This window comes from Gekko japonicus, unplaced genomic scaffold (assembly GCF_001447785.1).
Source record: "Gekko japonicus isolate JY-2015 unplaced genomic scaffold, Gekko_japonicus_V1.1 scaffold1369, whole genome shotgun sequence".
NCBI classification, from domain to species: Eukaryota; Metazoa; Chordata; class Lepidosauria; order Squamata; family Gekkonidae; genus Gekko; species Gekko japonicus.
The window spans coordinates 261662-280543 of NW_015161439.1; the positions used below are offsets into that span (position 1 = coordinate 261662).

At 42.6% G+C, this 18882-nt stretch overlaps 1 protein-coding gene across 1 annotated transcript in view; it reads left to right on the top strand.

Moving 5' to 3' along the window:
* LMLN (leishmanolysin-like (metallopeptidase M8 family)) overlaps nt 1-10939 on the top strand; it is a 45560-nt gene extending 34621 nt beyond the window's left edge. The window contains exons 12-17 of the mRNA XM_015429006.1: nt 3162-3272; nt 3431-3563; nt 4436-4595; nt 5612-5742; nt 8206-8419; nt 10366-10939. Of these exons, the coding sequence (XP_015284492.1) occupies nt 3162-3272; nt 3431-3563; nt 4436-4595; nt 5612-5742; nt 8206-8419; nt 10366-10466 (850 nt within the window). The 3' untranslated portion in view covers nt 10467-10939. The remainder of the gene's footprint in view (nt 1-3161; nt 3273-3430; nt 3564-4435; nt 4596-5611; nt 5743-8205; nt 8420-10365) is intronic.
* Nucleotides 10940-18882: the final 7943 nt, after the last annotated feature.

Genomic DNA, 18882 nt, shown 5'->3' on the forward strand with positions numbered 1-18882 from the left:
GGCCAGGCGGTGGCAGTGTGGCGATGCAGCTGTTGGAACATGACTGAGTCAAGCCAGAAACGTTTCCACCGGGCAGTACGGCGTGTGCAACTTAAATGAATTATATGTTGTCTTCCCTATCCCCTATGAAAAACATTGTTAGTCCCCTGTCTAAAGAGTAACTGTAAATCACTTTGAGCCCACTTGTGGGGAAAGCGATTAATAAATCAAAAGCATTATTATTATTATTGTCAAAACCTCTTTCACACAAATTGTCTGTTTATATATTTATGTTTGCGTATGATTTTCGTATGCATAACGTTTACGGATTTGTTGTTTTAGTTACGTTGAACCCTTCCTTTAAGTCAATGTTTTACTTGTTCCAATCATTTGCTTTATCATTTAGTTAATTCCTTTGCCTCATGATTGAGTCAAATGGCTTGATTTGATTCATTTATCTATTGCTTCACCATTTGGTTGTTTTATTATTTGCATTTCGTTTGTATTTAATTTGATCATGTAGATAGGGAAGCCTTCTCTTTCCATTGACCCCAGTTCGCAGAAAAGCATCTTAGATTCAGGAAAGAAAAAGATCTTTGGTTTTTGATCTGGCTCATTTTAGTTTTTGCCCGAACACGTTTTTTAGTTGATGACCCTCTTCATCTTACTCCTTCCCTGTCCTCCTTGTCCCCTTCTCCTCTTTTCTCGCTTTTCCTGGGTGCCCCATCCTATTTTCCTCTCCATTTAAGTTAACAAAGTCATATGCCTAAGACCTATTTCCTTCATTGGGGGAAATTGTAAGCAGTCAGACCCCTCCTCTCGCAGAGGGGCCGTTTATCGCTTAGAGAGGCAGAAACACCCTTCTTAATATATCACCCCCAAAATCATATCTACAGGACACTGCCTGGACCAAAATGAAACAAACTGGATGCCAGAAACAAGCCAGGGCAAGTGTTTTGGAAGTGTAAGAGCAGGTGACTGTTTACTGTCCCCTCCACAACCTGGAGAGATGCATAACTATGGGATAATGGGTCTCCCAAGATCTGCTAACTCACCTTTGGACTAATCCCCTCAAGTCCAACCTTACTTCTTCTGCATCCACTTACCTTAATTAAGCTCCACTGAATCAATTCTATTCACCAAACCCATTAGCTTTCTTATCCAGTACTTGTATGGTCATCAAGCCTCTCCATCAAGTTACTGTTTTTTGGGCAAATATGTCAGCTTGCCCCAGTGTGCCGCTATATCAGGAGCACCCTACCACTGGTGCAGTGTGTGTGTGATTTGGATCCTCTTGCACACCGCCACTTTGTTGGGTTTCTTTTCTCCACAAAACGCTGGTCGTTTTGCTGCTTCTGCGGACGTTTTTCTTCGAGAGTGATAATTATCGGCGTCCCTAAAATCACTTCTCCCTCTCCTCCCTGAGTTTCTCCTACTTAGCTCTTGTACGTGTGTTTATTTTGTGCATTTTGTTATATTCATTCTCTTTATTAAAAAGCTTTTCCGGTTGAACATCTGCCTGGTTTATTTCAAGAGTTCTCTTAAGGGAAAAATCACTGTAAACATAGGTGAATCCCAGTTACCCCCTCTTGCTCTGTCTCCTTAAAGCTAATTCCCCCCAACTAATTAGGAGATTGCCTCTTTGGGTAACAGAGGCCGTGACCTTTCCCCCTCCCTTTGATGTTTTCCCAATATGTAGCAAACAGCCCCACAGGGCAGCTACTTGCCCCATTACAGAGAAGTATTCAGGTACTGATATGGGTCCCTGTATGTTTGCCCCACCTGGACAAACAGCAGCTCCACAGGACCTTTTCAGAGCAGGAAAATGACAATAGGGGAAGAGGCTTAATTCTCACTTCTTTTGTTCCAGGGCCATTATCTGAATCAGACCTATGCATGCCTTCTCTTTAAAGAAAACTGCTGGAACATACATTCACAGCATTTTTATCATTTCATTTTGGCATGCAGAAGATCCAAGATTCAGTTCCTGGAATCTCCAGTTCAAAGGATCAGGTAGTAGATGAAGACCTCTGCCTGAGACCTGGAGAGCTGCTGCTGCCAGTCTGAGTAAACAGTACTGACCTTGGTGGACCAGTGTTCTGGTTTGGTATAAGACAGCTTCACGTGTTCATCTGATTTGGATCTTATACCCTGTCAGGGCTTTTTTTGTAGAAAAAGCCCAGCAGGAACTCATTATAGCATATTAGGCCACACCCCCGATCGCACAGCTCATTGGCATTTTAGACCACACACCCCCATGTTACCAGAAGTGTGGTTATCCAGCCACACCCACCTTTTGCTGCTTATTCTGTTTACTTTGTTGTCAAAACTCTGGGCTTTTTTTGTAGTAGGAACGTCTTTGCATGTTAGGCCACACACCCCTAATGTAGCCAATCCTAATGAGTTTCTGCTGTTGGGTGTGGCCTCTTATGCTAATGAGTTCCTGCTGGGCGTGGCCAACTCAGGAGCCAGCTGGAACTCCGTTCCTGTGCGTTCCTGCCCAAAAATAGCCCTGCACCCTGTGCCTTGACTGGGGTATGTGTTGAGTTCTAGCACGGCAATCTGAAACCAAAGTTTCTTTTTCCTGCTTTTAACCTCAGCATGTTCTATCTGTTGTGCGGTTGAGCGCTAAACAGTCACCAGAACAAGCAGTGGCAGGTACTACATAATTACCCCAAACAGCAAGGCTTTTCACTGCTACTGTGCTGATACAGAATGAAAGAAACTAGGGGTAGAGCTACAGTCAGGGCTGCAAACATGGCCTTGGATAGACCTGAGCCATTTTGGTGGTGGTGGTGGTGGTGGTGGTGGTGGTTGGGGAGTTTACTACCAAAGACACATCCACATCTGAATCGCTTATACTTTCAGTGAAAGGAGGGGAGGTTGTGTTGGTGGTGTTTTGTTTTTTAAGTTGCCAAAAATAGCATAAATAAGATATAATTCAAAAGCAACGGGGGTGGGGGGACTGAGCCTTGGAACCTTATATTCCCCTGATGTAGGAATACTCATGTGTGCTACAGTTTTAATATCTGCCTATAAAGTTACAAGATGTTTAACATGTAGAATATATTGTTTCCTTAAGGCATTTAATGCATGCCAGTTAAGATCTTTGAAAGAATCTCTTGTCTACCACTCAGGAGTGCAAGCTCAAATAATGTTTCAATTTCAACGTATCTTTGCAGCTGGTATAAAGCCAACTACAGCATGGCAGAAAAACTAGACTGGGGCCAAGGTAAAGGCTGTGACTTCGTGATGAAGAGTTGTAAGTTTTGGATTGACCAAAAGCGGAAAAAGTAAGAATGCAGTTCCTGAGGATACATGGTTATACCTCTAGCTAATGGTACTTAATTGCCCCAATCTGTGTTTGGATGGCTAGTGGTGGGGGTTTTTTTGGGGGGGGGGAGGCTGTTGATGTATAGTTGCTTTTAACAGTTGCGTGTTTAATTTAAAGGAAAGAAGAGGTGGCCCCATATTGTGACACACTGCGGAGTAATCCATTGCAGCTAACCTGCAGGCAGGACAAAAGGGCGGTAGCAGTGTGCAACTTACAGAAGTTCCCGCAGGAGCTGCCTCAAGAATATCAGGTATAAGGGATAAGCTTCATGAAACAAAGTGTATTGCTTACCCTCTCTCCGGTGCCACGTCATCAGATAGATTCACTTCAACTTTTGCATTGCACGGAAATGGGAAAAGAAGGGGCATAGTGTAGGCGGACTGAAAACAGTCGTGTGCAGCATCATAAAGACATTCTACCCATTATAGGATTCCCACGTATAGATTTAGCTCTACACTTATGATACTTGAAATCAGGGCCCAGCAGGATCTCATTAGCATATTAGGCCACACCCCTGACAGCACAGCTCATTTGCATATTAGGCAACACCCCATGTTACCAGATGTGTGGTCATCCAGCCACACCCACCTTTTGCTTCTTATTCTCTTTACCTTGTTTGTTGTCAAAACCCAGGGCCTTTTGCATGTTAAGCCACACACCCCTAATTGTAGCCAATCCGAATGAGTTTCTGCTGTTGGGTGTGGCCTATTATGCTAATGAGTTCCTGCTGGGCGTGGCCAACTTGGGAGCCAGCCGGAACTCTGTTCCTGTGCGTTCCTGCCCCAAAATAGCTCTGCTTGAAATTAAAAACTGATGGCCCAAGTACTGGGAAGGATCCAACTCACTGGCCAAGCGCAGCATGCTGTTTCAAGTCACGTCGGCACAACCTTGTTCGCACACATTCAATGTTGTGTCTGTTTTCCCACACAGCATCGAGCAATCCTGTTGGTGCTAAAATGGCTACAATAATGTAGCTGCGTGCTCTGGTTATCCCTGGTTCCAGGAAGTTGTATTGACGGTTATGTTTTCCTACTAATACTGGCAGTCAGTCATGATAGGCTAGCGCTGCTCTTGCCATGAAAATCACTTCTGTTCTCTCCCCCCCCCCTTTTCTTTTTGTAGTACTTTGACAGCCTGGATGGAGTAATGCCAGAAGAGTTGCCTTATTTTGGGGGTTCAGTAGAAATTGCTGACTACTGTCCTTTCAGCCAAGAATTCAGTTGGCATTTGAGTGGTGAATTTCAGCGCAGTTCCGATTGCAGAATATTTGAAAACCAACCAGGTCAGTTGATTTTGTGTATGGATCTCCCTTTGAGGAGTTCTAGAAAGGTGCTGAAAACGCACTGTTTTTTGAAAAAAACACTTTTGTGTTTGCTTTATTTTTGGTAGTATTTTTCCATACCCCTCCTTCCAGAAATATTAGCCATTTAGGGTAGATTTATTTTGAGAGAGATATATGTTGGGGTTGGGGAGGTATATGAACAAGAGAATAGCAGGTGACATTTGGAAATCTGTATTTTCATTATGGCAAAGTTCTCTCTGTTCAGTTGCACAATAGAGAGCCAGTTTGGTGTAGTGGTTAAGTGCGCGGACTCTAATCTGGGAGAACCAGGTTTGATTCCCCACTCCTCCACTTGCACCTGCTGGATGGCCTTGGGCAAGCCGTAGTTCTGATAAGAGCTGTTCTTGAAAAAGAGCCGTTTCTGTCAAGAGCTCTCTCAGACCCACCTACCTCACAGGGTGTCTGTTGTGGGGAGGGGAAGGGAAAGCAGTTTGTAAGCCGCTCTGAGACACCTTTCGGTTGTGAAGGGCGGGGTATAAATCCAATCTGCTCCTCCTCCTCTCCTCCACAATAGAGAACCCGCAAGGACTTGGAGGACACCTCACTTTCCCCTGTATCCCACTCCCCACATTATTTCCTCTTTTTCTTCTTCAACCCCTGCATCTTCACCTTTCACTGCCCCTGTAAGAAGAGCTCTGTAAGCTCTTGGATGATTGGCTACATTAGGGGTGTGTCTCCTTAATATGCAAAGGAGTTCCTGCTACAAGAAGAGCCCAGTGTGTGTGTGTGTGTGTATAATTGCTGTAATCATAAAATGATTCCCTCCATATTGATCTTGCTCAGAAAGTATGCCAGCGACAAATCATACTAAGTGCCACAGAGTAACATTGACAAAGCCATTTTAAAAGCCATTTTCCTTTGACTTTGGTTGTGATTTTGAGTTAATATTTGCTTTAACTTCTTATGAATTTGCTGTTAAAATAAACTCAGAAGACATTTGTATATATGTTTTTTAGACCCTTTCAAAAACTATGGAGCAGAGAAGTATGGACCAGATTCCGTGTGTCTTATTCAGAAGTCAGCATTTGTTATGGAACAGTGCAGAAAGAAACTTAGTTACCCTGATTGGGGTAGTGGATGCTATCAGGTAACTGCAGGACATATTAAGTCTGCAAGTTTGCATCATATGAAAATGGTTCAGGATTAACTATCTAATGTGTTCCTTTGTGCTATGTTCGTGGACTATTGTAATTACTAAATGGTAAGGCTGTGGAAGGTTGGTAGTTCAGCAGTTCGAGACCCGAGTGTGCCGCATGACAGAGTGAGCTCCCGTCTCTAGTTCCAGCTCCTGCCAACCTAGCAGTTCGAAAGCAAGAAATTGCAAGTAGATAAATAGGTACCACTTCAGTTGGAAGGTAACAGCGTTCCGTGCGCCTTGGTATTTAGTCATGCCGGCCACATGACCACGGAAATGTCTTCGGACAGTGCTGGCTCTTCGGCTTTGAAACGGAGATGAGCACCGCAACCCTAGAGTCTGATTCGATTGGCTTTCGAGCAAGGGAACCTTTACCTTTTTAAGGCATGACTAGAGGATTCCATTCCCCTGGTGGAAAAAAAGCAATGAAGAACTGTCAAATAAGCAATTGGCAACAAACAGATCTCATGTATCAAGCTACCCCAAAAATTTAACATATGTCAATCTTTTCTGTGCTTTCCTTTCCCCAAATGCCAATTCAGGATACCATTTACATAGTACTTTCCCCCCCTCTTGAGAGCCTAGTAGTAATTTGCAGTTCTGGATAGCAAACGACAAGCGAGTTATCATTCCTATTTAGTGCTGAATTAAATTGGCTGTTACTTTTGGATTTCAGTTCCAGTGTCGTGAATTATTCACTTGCATGGGATATACTGACTTGTGTAAAGTTTGGCAGGTTGTACTGTGTTGGTGCAAGATATGTGCTTCTTCAGAGATACTGTCCACATAAGCGTAAAATCAGCAGATGTCTATTTCCACTTAAAATGTATGTTTGCCAGAAAGATAAAGTAATTTAAGCAGTGCCTTCATCAAATTTGCTTTTGACATCCTTTTAGTGTGTTTGAATTCTAATATTTATCATTTACTATTTAGGAGTTTTACAGTATAATCCTAAACAGAGTTATATACATTGAGGTCTGCGTTGGACTGCACTACCCATGTTGCTGTATGAAAGGGTCAGACTATTAACTGGCTAATAAATTGAACAGATATGTCCCTCTCCTAATCTGTTTATGTATACTGGTAGTGGAAGTTTGCTGCTAAGATGCCCTTGGGAGCTAGTCGGATATTCCATTTTGTAACCATCTTATGGGTGATTTGCTATGATAGCCAAAAAGGTTGACAAATAGCAGAAAGAATTGTTTATCTTCTGTTTAAGTTTGGGGAAGCAATTTGGGAAAGATCCAGTGCTTTTCCTATTTGCCATGTATCATGAGTAACTCTCAGCATTTTGGGAATGTATCTTCTGACCATCTATGGTAAAACAGAATTTTGGTATTGTTAAACCTAAATATTATCATGAAAAGCTGTGAAATGTTGTCATTCCTATATATCACTTAAAACAACCTCAGTGTATTCTGTTGTGCAGTTTTTGTTATTTGAATCCAAGACAGCTATATACTTCTGTTGGTGAAATATACGTCGAAATGCTGAGAATATTAAGGTGCTGTCAAGGAACCCGAGCCTGGGTCCCTCTGAGCCACTGCCTCACAAACTAGCAAGCAGTGGGTCCCTGAAGTTTCTTGCCCTCTGGCATTGGACGGTCTTTGGAATCCAATCAGGGCGCTTGTTTTCTGGAGCCCTCCAAAAGATGATGCAACTTGCTCCTGGCTCCCCGCTCCCATCTAGTTATTGAACTGAGCACAGGTTTTTACATTTAGCCAATTACTGCATTCTAAAATCTGGCCTTGAAAGAGATAGAGACAGTGTCTAAGAGAAAGTCCAATTAGAATAGGGGTGTGCAAAAAAAATAAAAATCGGCCTGATTCGGATTCGGCCGAATCCGGCAGAATCAATTTTGGCTGGCAGAAAGACTCCTGCATGTCAATTTCAGCAGTGCAAGCTGATTCGGGAGTCATTCGGCCAGCTGAATGTCAATTTCGGCCCCATTCTATCCTATGGGCTATTGCTTGGTGGGTATCTTGGGGAGAGGCCCAGCAACTACCCTGCGAGTTTGGAATGCACATCCCTAAATTAGGAACACCTGCAAGCTGAAGCAGACGTACTGTTATTTGCGTTAACTCTTGGTGAAATTAGGGTGCTTTGCCTCACACATGCCTATTCAGAAGTGCATAAAAGGCTGCTTATTAGCTGTACTAATTGCTATTTTCCAACAGCATGAGGGTAGCACATGTCCATGATCCTTGGATTTGAAGTGGGGAGTTAATCCCCCATGAGTCTTTTGGCAAAGATAAGGGATTTCAGCAATCAGATTATCTTCCATCTTGCTTGATTTCCTTTTTGTCCAACTCAAGTGTCACAGAGATGGGATTGTTTGTTGTTCTTTAACAACCTGATTACATCTGTGTATGGTCTACTTCATAAGCATTATGAGTCTGATTTTTTTTTTTTAAGGTTTCTTGTTCTCCCCAAGGGCTGACTGTTTGGGTTAAGGACGTAGCATACGTATGCAGTCGTTCAGGTCAAGTGCTGACTGTGAATATTCAGATGAATGGATGGGCACACATTGGAAATCTGATTTGCCCAGCTTGTACAGACTTCTGTGACTTCTGTCCGCCTGAGAAAGACCCTTCTCCCGTTGTTAACTTATCAAGAATTGCACCTATTGGTAAGCAAAATCAGAATAATCCGTAAAATATTGCTAAACAAAATTGAAAGCTTCCATACTTCTACAGGTTGAATCTAGCTTTTATGTAGCTGCAATTATATGGGCTTTGGTTAATTAGATCCAGAACCTAATTGGGCTTTGTGTAGCTCTAATGTTCTTTCACCATTTATTGATTAAATGCCCCATACTCAGTCCAGTCAACTATTGAAGTGGTTTGTAAGTAGCAAATTACTATGATTTAAAAAACTAAAAGCAAAACATTTAAAATTACATGCAGTACAGAACTTTATTCACATACTAAAATTCACATTAAAATGTCAAAAGCAGGACAACAGCAGCTGCAAAAAATAAATTAGCAGACCAGTGATGATGTTGGGTGAAAGAAACATCATCCAAATGACCTTGTTAAGCAAAAATGTCATCTAGTACAGAAAATTCAACCATCTCTGTGCCAAGTGAAGACTTACATGGAAGTTCTGCAGCTGAGGTGTCATAACCTGGCCCTGCCTCTAGGGGCCACCTACCTTAGTTGAAAAGATTGAGGAATATAGAGCAGGCCCTTCAGTAAGTTGCTTAATGAATGGGCACTCCCTTGGACCATGTAGGGCAGGGGTGTCAGACTCATTTGCAACGAGGGTTGGATCACTGGCAAACCGGAGGGTTTGGCAACCCTATTTGCAACGAGGATTTGATCTGACATAAATTTCACTGTGTCGGGCCAGACTATGTGTGCCATAAATACAATGTCAAGTACCAGAGATATACACTGTATAAAGGACAGCAGCTGGTAGGCTCCGAGTTCATGTATCCTCACTGCAAGGCCCCATTGCAAAGGAAAACCCACATGTGCAGACTGGAGAGCCAGCGGTGCACCACTGGGCAGACGCTCCCATGCTGCTTGACCGCTGCTGCAGGCGAGGTTGTTCTGCCATGCTGAAGCCACAATCGGAGAGGCTCCCCCCACTCCCCCCAAGCAGTCTTCTGTTCCCTCCCTTGCACGAGCTGCTTGCAGGCCACATAAGAGCCCTGGGCGGGCCGGTTCCGCCCCCTGGGCCTTATGTTCGACACCCCCTGATTTAGGGTTTAAAGGTAAGAGCCAGCACTCTGAATTGAGCTCACGGGACAACTGGCAGTAATTATTTTAAGCCTGGCAAAATACGGTCCCTACAAAATATATGGTCCCTAAAAATACAGATGTGAAAATTAATTCATGCCACAAAAGCAGAGATGTCGAAATGAGAGCCCAGAAGGTTAGATTTATCATGTAGCCCAACAGTTCTACTTTCCCATCTCTAATGTGGTGAACTGGTATTTTTGGAAGAGTCCCTAAACCTAGTCCCAAAGCAGTAACCCTCTAAATATGGGGGGGACCTATGTAGGGGGGGGGGGGGGGCCAGAAGAGGGAAACTTGGGCTTGCATGCCTTGCTTGTAGGTCTTTTTTTCTCTTCATTTTTTTTTTCTAAAACCTACAAGAAAAATAGGGAAGGGGAAACTATAAACTACGGGAGAAAGTAAAGATAAACCACTAAAAACCCAAGAGGTGGGGGGTCATATAATGCTTACAATAAAATAGCTTTGAATAAAATAAAAGAGTAATTTGTTACATTGTAGGTGATCGTTAACATTGCTTAAATAATTCAAGTCCAGGTATTCTGACTCAGTAAAGAACCATGCACAAGAACGGCTAAATAATAAGAATCAAAAGTCAAACTTCAGAGAAAATTAGCATCTCATTTGCCTCTTCTTTCCCTCAAACGATACCCCACCTGCTTGCAGGTCTTGTGAAGGCATCTGGTTGACTCTTATGTGAAGTTGGATGTTTAACTACATGGGTCATTTGTAGTATGGCTCCAGTTAAGTTCTTGGGTTCTTATGTGAACAGCATCTATAAAAGTACTAAAATGTTTTGACTTTCTTCATGGTTTTTTTTTATATTTTATTTTAGATCTGTGCTCCTGTTCTCCCAGCCTGGTAGTAACCCTATGGCTATTGATGGCAAACTTACTTCCACTCCTGGCAGGGTTTCTTCTGTGTGCGTGGAGTTAACCTGTGCTCCCAAGTTGCCGTACAGTCACGTTGCATTCCTAGAATGCACTGCAACAGCGCAGCATATCTCAAAGGCTGCGGTCTAGAAGAGAGATCTCCTCTCCATCTACCTCATGGCAAGTAGTGCAGCTGGGGTGTGCTGGTCAACAGCCTCTCGGCTAAGAAAGAGGCAAAGTTTTAAAGTGTCATCTCAAGTGCCAGGCATAATTTAAAGTTTTATTTTCTCACTGCTAACTAATTTGGGGAAACAAATTTACCAGGTGAATTGCCTTTCTGCTGCCACTGGTTTTGGAACATTCTTTACATCGAATCCTCTGAGACTTTAGCAGGATCTTCGTAGAATCCTTAGACAGAGATATACCTCAGAGTTGCTTTTAGTCAAAAGCCATGTAAAAATCAGTTGCCATGATTGCTAAGATTCATAAGAGTTTATGGAGTCTCGCAGTTCTATCCAAAAAGAACTGAACTACGGTTGTAATTATGCTACGGTGATTTGAGGCTATTTTGTCTCTGGAATCTCTGCTGCTCAGAATATCAGTGAACTTTTCGACAGCTACACACCATGCACTTTTGATATTTCTGAGTAATGGAAATATTTTTCCCATGTCACTTAGTAAAGAACGCTTAAGTTTTGACTCTTGTGTTGTAACTCTTGATGCACTGAAACTGCAACCCCAAGCATGCTCGCTAGGACATGACTTCCACTGAACTTATTTCAGAGTAGGCATGTTTAAAATTGGGCTGTAAATGTTTGTTACGAGATACCTTGAAGAAATGGAGAGCCCTTGTTAAATGAATGTTCACTTCACAATACTGGCCTTTTATTCTTTCCATTCAGCCCATCCCCAAATATTGGTAAGGCTATAGGATCCTGATGATCTCCTATCCCTTGGGTGGATTGGCCAAACAGAGTGAAATGACAGTCTTGTGATTGGAGACAACATAATGTAGTGATGGGAAACATTTCATATTGACAAGAACTATAAATCTGGAACACCATATTGATACTGCTGGGCCAAAATGATGACTGCTATTGCCAAGTAACCTAGTTTGGTCATTCATGAACAAAAGAACCTCTCACTTCAATGATTATGCTGGGTATAAAAAAGGTAAAGGTTCCCTTGCTCGAAAGCCAGTCGAGTCCGACTCTAGGGTTGCGGTGCTCATCTCCGTTTCAAAGCCGAAGAGCCAGCGCTGTCCGAAGACGTTTCCGTGGTCATGTGGCCGGCATGCCTAAACACCAAGGCGCACGGAACGCTGTTACCTTCCCACCGAAGTGGTACCTATTGATCTACTTGCAATTTCTTGCTTTCGAACTGCTAGGTTGGCAGGAGCTGGAACTAGAGACGGGAGCTCACCCCATCATGCGGCACCAGGGTCTCGAACTGCTGAACTACCGACCTTCCACAGCCTGCAGTTCAGTGTCTTAACCACTTGAGCCACCGCAGCTCCTATGCTGGGTATAGGCAGACTTAAATTTTTTTAACCACACAGGTTAATAGCTATACCACCAAGAAGCTGTTGGACTATCCATAGACCCGGATGTGAACGACCTGTACAATAACCTGTTCCCCAAGACCCTCAGGGACTCTAGTAGTGGTGATGATACTTTCTTAAAGCTGATACAAGTAAGTCTCATCTTAGGCTAGAAGAAGTGGCGCCTGGTGCTACTGATCATTCTGATTCATGGATGGTGACTAAGATTCTGTAGGCCGCGAGTGCTCCTAAAAAGCTGTTTTTGTTTTAAAAAAATCTAAATGCTTTAGTTTTGTCCTCTCTTTCATAATGTGTACAATGACAGTAGACTGGTCAGTATTGGGGTTAGAGCCTTTAAATGAAATTGGAAACTTTTTTCATGAGAGTGGAATCCAGTTATTGTGCCTATTAGATTTCCCCCCCTTAAAGTTATCTATGCTTTTAGGATGAGGGTTTCTGCAAATCAGCCACAGGCAGTAAACTGTTGCCTGTCTGCAGCATGAGAAGGTTAAGAATGTGATAGTGTTGAGCAGATCTCCTCCCTGGGTATATTACGTAAATATGCACTACATAATTGCCCTACTTCTGTTGTACAAGCCCTGCTTAGCCTTAAATAAGGGGTGGGGGGAGTGGACGAAATAGAAATAGCAATAAAATATGAAAGTTAAGAAATGCTTTAAACATAAACACTCTGGAAATTTGAACAGATGTACATCTTAATAATTGGCATGAAACAGTTCTGTGAAATCAAATAATCTGAGAATATTAGGAGCTACAGATGAAAAAGGTATTTGTGCAATAATGGAATTTAACTAGCGTCCTTACAAGATGCTTTTATACTTGAATATTCTTTTCTTGTTATTTGTCTTGAAGTAAAACAATTGCACTGTGTCAATGTTATGGTTAACTTTTATATAAGCATTCATACCTGTGTTGATGTATGAATTTGTGTTGTAAAACTTGAGTTAAGCCATAATTCCTCTTCTGTTGGACATTAGTGAAATCTGTCTGAAAATTTAGTGAACTGGAGAAATGGCTTGAAATGGTCTTGCCAGTCATACTATATTATGTTGGTGACTGCAGTGCACTGTATTCAGAGAGCATTCGTATGTTTTACCCTCCAGAGCTCTTGTATGTAGATGTTTAAGTGAAAATGTAATTGTGTTACTCTGAAATTCTAGTTATGCCTGGGAACATGCTAGCTGTTGATAAGCCTGAAATGTGAGAACTGACTTTGACTTCTGTGCATAAAGAAATCCTATGTTTACATTTAGATGCTCGTTCTTCTGCATTAGTATGAGAAATTCTGGAAGACCGGGTACGGTCATACAGTACCCCTTTTAAAGTTACTGAACGATTACATGATCGTATTGTGGCAAGAAATGGGACCTACCAGTGTTATCTCAGAGATGGCGTCTCTGCCCGCTCCCCCCCCCCCAACAGTTTTTAAAATGACTGTCTGGATTCTGGGGGCTGCTGGTCGAAGGACCAGTTTAGAAGATGATAGATGCGTATATTCACAAAGTACGGCAGCTTATTCTTAATATACATTAGGTAGGTCGTTACATGACTTATGTGTCTGTCTGTGCAGATGAATAAACATTTCCCACAATAGAACAAATAACTGAGTAGAACTTGACTACCTCAGTTTCAGGTACGCTTTGATGAAATATTCATTGTCTTTGCTAATCTTGAAATCTCAAACTTCCTGAAGAATAAACACATCTCTGAATTCTTAGAGGAATAAAAAGCAGCACAGTAGGAAGCTATTTCAGGACATGGAATTTATTGATGATTCCCTGACATCAAAACAGTTTTATCTTTAATTAAAAACATAAGGTTTTTTTTCATAGCCTACAGGTAGCTGTTTTGGTTGTGATGTTTTCTAGATTCGCTTCATTTTGAGGAAAGGAATTAAATGTTGGGGAAATTGTCTTTAAATCCAGAATATGAGAGATGCAGTGGTATCTTAGTTTACAGTACAGACATCCTTAAATTAAAAGCTGCTGTGAAATGGCTGATCATTCTTGATTGGACACTTTCTATAGGCCGCTAGTTGGTTATTTAAGTCTCCTGCTTTTCTTAGCTCTTGGAGCAGGACTCTGAACATACCTAATTAAGGCTTACCTGGCTCTGCATTTCATGTAGCTTAAGTTACCAGTTTACAGAGTTGGGAAAACTCTGTTTTTGCTTAGGTGGTCCAAAGATAGTGACTTTGCCCATTTTATGTGAACGCTGTGCTGTCGGAATGAACTCTAGCGAAAGGAATGGCTCTCCAAAGTCTCTTGAAACATGAAGCAGATAGTCTAAATGGCTTAAGGTTCTGTATGGGTATACCATGGACAATGGGTGTGCAGATACATACATGATTATGTGGGAGCTAGAATGCTGTTTGAACCAGCGGGTGCATTTCCTTTTGCTGTATATGTGCAGTCTGTCCCTTTGTAGTGCAAATGTCAACTTTTTAATATACATTTTTTACTTTGCAGATGGAAATTAGTAGTCTGTTACCCATAGTAAGTTTAATTATGTATTATACCATTCCTTCAGAATGTAAATACAGAACTGCTTTTTGTGAATGGACCTGAGGGCTAGATTATGTATGTAGTGACTACGTATGCAATGGAGATATTTTTAAGTATGTAGGAGGGTCTTCAAGCATAAATGAATGGAGCATTTTATTGTGTCTATTAAAAATATTGTTTTGAAGCATGTCTTGCTCCTTCTTTTAAAAGAAAACATATGTACCTAAGAATATAATTTATGTGTTAAAAACTACAGAAATTCATTTTAATTGAAACATTTGAGTGAAACGCCTGTGTAATTCTATTCCACAAGTAGATTCAATATGATAATATTATGTGATCGTATAAATGTATTATTAGCATTTTTGAGGTTTTCTGGGAGTTTGACTTGACGGTAAAAAGTCTCTCATACTGAGCTTCATATTTTTTGTTCAGAACGTTCTTAACCCACCTTTTCCCCCCCACTGGACTCAAGGCAGGTTACAGTGGCAATACAAACGAATGAAAACAAATAATTGGAAACTGTACCAGTTAATTATAGCTATGCAAAATCTTGGACATATTTAGGTGTCTGTATCAGAAACCCTCGTGAATAATTCCACTGTGGATAATCTTAAAGTGGTGTAGCTTCCTGACATCCTCAGAAAGACGGTGCCACACATTAGAAGCAGCCATTGAGAACGCTTCCTAGCAGCGGCTGACCTGCCATTGAGGGGACAACTAATGGACCTTTGTCTGAGGAAGGAAGTTGTCACAAAGGTTAAAACTGGGGAGAGATGTCTCTGCAATATGTGGGCCCTAGGATCACAGGTAGAATGTGGAATGGTATGATGTGGCCTGGCCACAGCTCATCAGATCTTGAAGATAAGCAGGGTCAATATTTGAATGGGGAACCACCTGGGAGGACTCTGGAGAAGAAGGTGATGGCAAACAACCTCTGCTTCTGGGGTCAGAATAAGTGGTTTTGTGACTTGATGGCACATACATGCACAGGAACACAAACAGCTTTAAAAGGTGGAAGGAGCTCCCGGAAGAGATCCGGGCCCTGCGGGACCTCTCTCAGTTCCGCAGGGCCTGCAAGACGGAGCTCTTCCGCCAGGCCTTTGAGTAGGAGCCGCCGCCACCACTAGTCCACCTTTGCCCCCTATGCTCTGGCGTATTAACATCATGATTGCCTGGCTCCCCAAGGGGGGAGCGAGGCACCTGGGCACGGCTTAGATGATAAGATCTTAGGAAGTAGTGCTGGAAGTTAAGATCTAACCATCTTGTCTAATTCTGCTTGTAAATTTGTTATTGTATTTTATTGTAATTTATTGTTTTTAAAGTATGTGTTTACTGTTTTAGCCTCGGCACGTGGTGCCCTTGTTAGCCGCCCTGAGCCTTCAGGGTAGGGCAGGATATAAATTCAAATATAAATAAATAAATAAATAAAAGCTCATCAAATTGAACTCGGAAACCTACTGGCAGCAAATGTAACAATTTCTAAATGGGCCCTGTGTATGGGTAACAGCCCGCTTGCAAGCAAGCTACCACATCTTGCGCTTATCTTCAGGGTAGTGTTATATAGTCTATCCTAGTAATCCAGAGTTGAGTGTATTGTTGCGTTGATCGGTGGGACTACGGTATCTAGGTCCAAGAAGGGAGCCAACTTCTGAACTGGGTGGAACTGAAGGAAGGCACTTGTTGCCACTGTCCCAACCTGCTGTTTGGGTACCACTGAGTCAAACAAGAGTAGGCAACACATCTCTCTTCAGGGCCACAGTCTTGCTAACCAGTATTGCCTCAGTCTCGTTTGACGTAAGTTTCCATGTCTTCTTTTTAACCCCATATAATATTTTTCCCTTCATATATTTACACTTCAGGCGTGTAGACATTTGAAAGAGAATATTTGTCAGCAACACCAACATAAGGGAGAGGGACCATAGCTCAGTGGTATGAGCAGTAAAGTTGCATGCAGGAGGTCCCAGATTCAATCCGTGTCACTTCCAGTTAAAAGGATCAAGTGTGAGGCGATGTGAAAGACCCTTACCTGAGACTCTGGAGAGCCACTGCCAATCAAAGTACGCAATATTTACTTTGATGGACCAAGGGTCTGATTCCGTATAAGGCAGATTTGTGTGTTCCGCGCTCAGAAGGTAATGTAACTTCTAAATGTGGAGGCACCTCTGCTATACCTCTGCCCTTAAAAACTTGTGTGCTGGTCAGTGAGCCTTAAGCACAAGCTATTAATTCTGCAACATCAATGTATTTGTGTGTGTTTTTTTGGTACTTATACCCCACTTTTTACCTCAATGGAAGCTGGCTTACAGCATCATTCTCCCCTTTATTTTATCTTCACAACAACTCTTTAAGATGTGATTAAACACTCAGAGACTGGCCAAAAGTCACCCAGCTTCCATGTCAGACTGTGGATCTGAACCTGGGTCTTCTTGACCGTAGTCAGACACTTTAACCACTGTTCATTGAGGACTATAACTTCATGAACCAGAAGCTGCTTACATAATCCTTATCCCTTTGATTGGCTGAAACTGTGTGTGTACACTCAAAAAACTTAAATGTGATTGTGGTAGATTAAGTGGTTTGTAGGTGATACGATGCATTCCTGAGCAGTATTTTAAAAAAGCAAAACTTGTGAATTTCTCTTGGTCCAATGTCACCTACAAAGCTTTAATAACCAGAATGTGAAGGGTTATTTTTAAATTCAAGAACAATTAAAAGAGGCTGATGAAACCTTTAAAATCGGCACTGTGGCTAGAGTGAGGGGCTGCAAAGAACTCCCATAAATTTCAGTGACGTCTACAGAAGCTCTGCAATGAACAGATGACAGAACTGTATCCTTGAGTTCTCATATGCCAGAGGTATGTATAAGTACATGAATCTATTTTCAGTGTGCATGTTAAAGCTGGAAATTTAAGGGTGTTGAAAATTCAGAAAGAAACTACTTGTAGATGGCAACAATTGTATACCTATGTAAACATTTAGACATGAATTTGCCACCCAGGCATAGACACCAAAGTTGCTGGAGCAAATTATCTCTGCTTGCAGAAGCTTTGTTCGTTTCATTTATACCACACTTTTCTCCCAAATTGGGGACCCAAAGGACCTTATACCATTCTCCCCCTCCTCCATTTCATCCTCCCGACCACACCGAGGTAGGTTAGGGTGTGTGTGGATGGGTGAGAGAGACGGACTGAAACTGGTTAGCCTGAGGTCACCCAGCAAGCTTCCCTGACAGAGTGGGAATTCAAGCCTGGGTCTCCCAGATCCTAGTCCGACAATCTAACCACTGCACCATGCTCAGCAGTTCATGTGTGGTATGCCACATTGACAGGGTGTTCATGTAGATCATGAGTTGGTTTATTCAGCTGTGTTTTTTGTTCACCTGAGTGATAAAGAAATTCTGTTGCAACAAATCAGCACTGCCCTTGATGCAGTGCCTCTGAGCAGAATTTACCATTTTCTATGTAAGGCAGGATGTCTTCCATCTTCATGGTAATCTGTGGAGTGTTGAGACTGCTGACCAGCGCAAATCATATTGGACACTCCTAAGTAAATATATATATATATATGTGACAATGCTCCCTCTAAGCTGTGGCGTCTTGTGAGCAAAAATTCTACTTTGTGAGCTACTGGCGTTAACGTTGTGAGTGAGCAGTTTGGCCACTGCATAAATTAGTTTGCTCTGGAGCCGTCCTTCCTGAGCGAAGACAAAAATGTGTGAGCCGGAGGCAAAAAAACCTGTGAGCTGGCTCACACTAACTCAGCTTAGAGGGAACACCGGTGACAATACTAGATGCAGATCCAGATGAGTCACTCCGCCTGGGACTCAGGACTGTGGGGTAGGTATGTGCTCTAAACAAAGACAAGTGCTTCATTAATGAAATTAGGGTTGCCAAGTCCATCTTCCACCCCCAGCGGGGGACTTTGGGGGCGTTCCTAGAAGGGGTGGGGCATCCCCAACGTGATGACATCACGTTGGGGATGTCTGCCCCCCCCCCCCGGCCGTGCGCCGGATCTCCAGAAACAGCAGTTCCCAGCACTTAAAGTAGCCAGCAGACGGCGTTTCCCCTTTAAGAGAAGCTGCGTTTCCCTTTTAAGAACGAAGCTGGCTTTTCCCTGCAAGCTTGCGGAGTTCGCGCTTGGGATGAAACACGGGTTGCACACCCTTAAAGGGAGAGAGATGGGTGGTGGGGCTTCCCCCGCCAGCCATCTGGCCGGCGGCGGGTAGAACCCCCCCAAAAAATGGGGGACCCCTGGCAAACTGGGGGGGTTGGCAACCCTAAATGAAATATTAAAATTGGGTATCATCAATATATTGATGACAGACTACACTAATTCAGGAATCCAACATAAATCTTAAGCAGCAAGGAAAGCAGCTGTACCCTTGCAGCACTCCACGGTACAAATGCAAGTGT